The 5,014-nt window shown below is 37.1% G+C and overlaps 2 protein-coding genes across 4 annotated transcripts in view; both read right to left on the bottom strand.

Annotated features, from left to right (window-relative positions):
• Positions 1-2,303: 2,303 nt before the first annotated feature.
• On the bottom strand, positions 2,304-3,657 carry LOC111324068 (ras-related protein Rap-2a-like). The gene has a single exon (XM_022927556.2). It carries the CDS (start codon positions 3,078-3,080, stop codon positions 2,457-2,459), a length of 624 nt encoding a protein of 207 aa, XP_022783291.2. The 5' UTR covers positions 3,081-3,657; the 3' UTR covers positions 2,304-2,456.
• LOC111324064 (mutS protein homolog 5) overlaps positions 2,304-5,014 on the bottom strand; it is a 21,777-nt gene continuing 19,066 nt past the window's right edge. For 2 of the 3 annotated variants that reach the window (XM_088739593.1, XM_088739594.1), the window contains exons 25-26: positions 4,353-4,426; positions 3,559-3,803 (exon numbers count right to left, since the gene is read on the bottom strand). In XM_088739593.1, the coding sequence (XP_088595719.1) occupies positions 3,704-3,803; positions 4,353-4,426 (174 nt within the window). In that variant the 3' untranslated portion in view covers positions 3,559-3,703. Of the gene's footprint in view, positions 3,804-4,352; positions 4,427-5,014 lie in introns of all 3 variants that reach the window. The other variant, XM_022927552.2, reaches the window with a different exon arrangement.

Raw genomic sequence — 5,014 nt, 5'->3', positions numbered from 1 at the left:
CAATCACTCCTCCACATTCGACTTCCTTTGTAACCGATAGCTTCACTTAAGTCTTGTTCAATCACGTGTCGTCTGTTATTTATAGCTGACCAAAAAAAGAAAAAAACCCAACACAGGCGCAGGAAGGAAATAGAGTGCATCCGTAAGAGAATTCGCATCTAGAAGGAATAGGGGATTGGGATTTTTGTTTTAGTCATAGAGGTTATAACCTCTTGGATCTTGGATTATATCTTAATTTTCAACTCTCAGAGAAGAAGAGCAATGCGCAAAACAATTACGTATTTTTTTTCTAAGTTTCCTTTCTCGCCTCCTCTTTCTCACCCATGATTACAGCCTTGGCAGGGGAAACCGGCCGCCTGGTAGATTTAGTCAATGAAGGGCTTCCTGGTTACCAAGGTGATTCTTCGATATTGACGTGTGTTTTGGATATATTCCCTTACACTTTGTCTGTGGGTTAAAGGTCGCAATGTGGTCACTGAATCAGGTGGTAATGACTAGAATCAGACAAAATCCGTAATTTTGAATCTTTTTTCTTTTCTGTCTATACTATCGGACGTGAGCGAACGATAGAACGTGACGTTGAATACATCATTGATTACTTCATATAAATCCGAAAATAATTTTGTTCGCATAAATTTACCGTGTAGACAGCTGTCTTGAGCAATTGCAACATGGCTGATACCTTAAATTAAGAATAAATGTAGTCCAAAACGTCAGATATTGTAAACACTTCAGGAAATAATTTTGTCTCGTTCGTTACGTTTTATTTCTTTGATCATCGAAAAGCCTGCCGGTTTTATCAGTCATCAGGGCACTTTTATTAGAAATGGTCTTAAATTTTCTTGGAGTTTAGGAGTTTAGAGGGAGTCGACATCTCAGGCATATCTGTAGAAATTTCAACTGGGAAGTTTCCTAATTGAACTGAGGACATAAAAAGACATGACCTAATATTAAGCATGCACTATTTGAAATAAACAGTGAACTGAATGCAAACCCCTTCAAAGTTGGATATTTTCCACCATAAATACATGTAAGTGTTTACAATAGAAGACGTATTGGTCTATCTTTATTTTTTTAAAATTTTGGCTTAAATCATATTGTTATTACAAAGAAATGAAAAGTAAAAAAGGCGAAAACTATGGAGCTTTAATCTCGCGCGAGGTAAATCTCTACAACTGAGCATTTGTTGCACATTGGCGGAGTCACTTCTCCGCAAGAGGTATTACAGAGTGATGTTACCATGTATTTTATTGTAAGGGACAATCATGAAAAGAACTGATGGTTCATTTCGACATAAAATGGCCCACAAAATGTTACAAAGGCACGTTAGAACGTATGTCAGAAGTGTTTTCAGACAGGGCACTAGCTTGTCTAAAGACATCAGCAAGGAAAGTTTTCATCATCAACAATCTAAGAATATTAAATATTTCTGAAAGTATTCCACTTCAAATTTTGAGTTCAATCAAAGGTCTTCCAAATTAAACAAAATACAACATTTTGCTCGCATGACAAAAGAAAGTATTTTTAGGCAAAATTACGTTTTAGCGTTGGAATTAATTTATGTGGGTGTGAATGACCAATATCAAAATTAAAGCCAAGATTCACCTGTTGATCACGGAACTCGATCAAGCGTTTGAATGACCCTTGTAAATTTTGAGTCAGTTTACAAGTTCACTTGGAATGGTTCTGTAATGGGCATTCCAGTTTGAATAAACTTAAAAGAATTGATTCGTAAGCTTGATAATTGAAAACGTGTCCCTCGCAAAAATTCTAACGTTGATTCGTTTGAGTCCAATTATAATGTTGGCTTTGATGGAAAAGACCGTGTGAAGCCGAAGGAGGTGTAAATTAGTCACGGGTATACGAGATAAACTGTCCACAGTAGTCAAAGCGTCTTTTGTTTTTGCTTAGCTACGTACAAACTTCACCTACACCACAATATTATCAATGCTTGAATGGATAAAACAAACATCCGTTTAAACTAATAATTATTAAGGTCAAACTATCAAGAGAAATGACTACGGTTTCTATAAGCATAAAAACATTGCCTGAGTCGATTTTTTTCACTGCTGGTTGATTTTCTGATAACATTAACACTTCCTTCGCCATTTAAAATAGAGAATATTTTTGCGTGAGGAAATAGGAATCTTTTAACTTAGTTCTATAATTGACTTTTGGTTCAAATTTTTCAATAAAGCCGCATTGTATTTGTTTTTCTTGTCAACCATTATTAAAATTCTTGTTCGACTAAGGAAACACTTCCTTCAGGTCTGACCGTCGACAGCAATAATTAAACGAAAACAAAAGGTTCCATAATCGCATTTAATAGTAAATTACTCCAGACTAATTTGAATATGTACAACAATCTCATCAAATATCTCACAAGCATGGAGAATCTGGAATAACGTGCCATAATAATTATTTTCTAAAGCTTTTCTAAAAATTGTGAAAATAATTTACATAACATTGCACTTTTCTTTCGCTTTGAAGTTGAAAACTTTGAATTTGCTTTTCTTTTTCGGCGGAGCCTCGGGCATGAGAAATGTTAATAGGTGACTAAAAATTTCTGACACATTAAGATTGTCTTTGGCTGATGTTTCCACGTACCGAAGTTGAAATTTATCTGAGCTGTGGAGTCTTATCAGTTCTGCTACATCTTCTTCTGTGACTTCCCGCACATTTAAGTCTTTTTTGTTCCCGACTACAACAATAGGTACTCCTTCCTCGCTTTTAACCTTGATAATTTCGTCAAGCAATCTTTGAAGCTCGCGAAATGAGAATTCACTGTCTAACGAGAACACCAGCACTATTCCAGCGGCCTTCTGGATTGTCAGTTTTCTCATAGCTGGGAATTGAAAGCATCCAGCACAGTCTGTAGTGTTCAAAACCGTCACACCACCTTGTCTTTGTATCTCGTGGCTGTAGTAATCTTCTATAGTGGGAGTATATTCCTCGAAAAATTCGCCAACAAATGATCGTCGCAGAAGCGATGTCTTGCCCACGCTAGCGGCGCCAAACACAGCGATTTCGAAGCAGATTCGATGAGTCTTTCGGGCCAGTCGACATTTACAGTGTTTCATTTCCTTAGCAAGTTGAAAACGGTGGTGCTTACCTCTGCAAAATACGATGGGCTGTTTTTACAAGAGCAGCTCGCCACGTTCCTCTCTGAACCATAGGCAATCGAAATTAACTTGATCAACATAATTGACACGACTTATGTTACCGGCATGCATAAATGCTTTTTTCCTTGTTCAAATCGAAAATAGATGACGTTACGTCATCCTACGTCACTTCATGCATGGTTGTTTCTCCACAGCACAGGTGTCACAGTGTCTTAAAACGCGGACAATGGAAAAAGAATACTCCTTAGAAACAAACTTTGGGCCACAATAACAAACACTTCACGACAAAACTGAAAAAACGCGCTGAACCTTATTAGGGCGGAGCTATTCTTTCACGAAATCATACGAGTCAGGTTTTCGTCATGAAATCGTCGGTCATGAGGAAACCTCGGAAATGAACATTGGGCCACAAGTTATACAACAAGATAACACAATATGACGGAATCAAGCTCTGTTAATTTGTTTCATCAAGAGCTTTTAGCTTTCAGTGAGTTCGCAATATAGAGTCGGAAGTCCACTTGGAAACATCATGTCATGAGCTTGCCTTTCGACAAGTTGAAACTTTTCATTAAAAAAAAGAATCATCGATCATCGAAATTTTCCAAAAGATCACTTAGAAAAGTTTGAGGGTCTTCGTTATCCAAATTCAGTGCCAAGAATTTCGTGACGATGGCTTTGTGTCTGAAACAAAAGGATGAATATGATGACAATACCCTGCACAAAGACAATATTACCAAGAGTATCTTAACCACAAACTTCGACTTTAGAGCTTGACGTAACTAAATATTAAACACATACGCCAACAAAAAAAATTACGGTTAAAAAAATTACATAATGGATATATTTGAAAGCTCAAAAAAATCCCTCCTTTGGCAAGGAAGTTAAACGGAATTTATCCAAAAGTTATATACAACTTTTCTTTCTTTCTTGTGAAACATTTATGTAAATTGTTCACTTCAAGTGTTATTTAAGGATGAGTCACCGTTCGTCGACTCCAATAAAAGCTCACGCTGGCCGGTATTATTCTGAGTTTGTAACAACCAAGAGAATTACAAAGAACAGGATTTCAGGTTTTCGTCTTAAATGTTAATCATTCGGCAGCTTCCTCTTGAAAATACAACTGGAAAACTGCACGAATACACAACGTACGTAAGATTTTAAATTAGAGGTGACCTATGTCAAGGCATGGAAGGATTTACAAAAAAGGAACGAAGAAACGCCAAACTAAACCTCTTTCGCTGTTCTTCGTCATCTGCAGTGTCCTTCTTAAGGATTGGTTTATTGCATCTTGTAAGTTGTGTCACCTTCAAAGTAAAACAAATTACCACGATCGTATGATAATAAACTTAAAAATTAACTCTCAGAAGTATATATCTTCTTGTTGCATTGACAAAAGTAAAGTTCACGTCCCATTATGAGCCACGCGGCCCCTACTGCCTATGTTATTCCGACTTCACGAGCATGAAATGACTTGGAGTATCATTACTCCTTCCTGGAAGGACGTCAGTCCATTGCGGAGTTACCTCCAGTTTTTTCATAGCTTTTTCCTGATAGTTCGCTAATACTTATTCATATTCTTAGGTGGAGAGAGGCACTGAGAGTAAAGTGTGTTGCACAAAAACAACACAATGACTCAGCTGGCACTAAAGCTGGGACCTTTCGATCTGGAGTCAGGCCCACAATGCACCACGCGTCCACGCCTTTCTACGGGCGTGGGACAAAGAGAAAAATTCTGAGTCCACTCAGGAACAATCAAGCCTTTTTTCTTTTTTCCCTCTTTTTTCTTTTTTTTTTATGTCCCACGCTTGGGACAATACAAAAAATCATTAATCTACCATCTTTCTTATTTTGTTTAATACCAAGACATTAATTTAAGAAAAATGAGGTGACAA

The sequence above is a fragment of the Stylophora pistillata genome, chromosome 11 (assembly GCF_964205215.1).
Source record: "Stylophora pistillata chromosome 11, jaStyPist1.2, whole genome shotgun sequence".
NCBI classification, from domain to species: domain Eukaryota; kingdom Metazoa; phylum Cnidaria; class Anthozoa; order Scleractinia; family Pocilloporidae; genus Stylophora; species Stylophora pistillata.
The sequence above is the reverse complement of the archived record's forward strand: the minus strand, read 5'-3'. Positions and strand labels throughout refer to the sequence as shown.

Excerpts from the sequence above, each read along its gene's own strand:
- LOC111324068 (XM_022927556.2), bottom strand. The coding sequence starts at position 3,080 with ATGAAACACTGTAAATGTCGACTGGCCCGAAAGACTCATCGAATCTGC.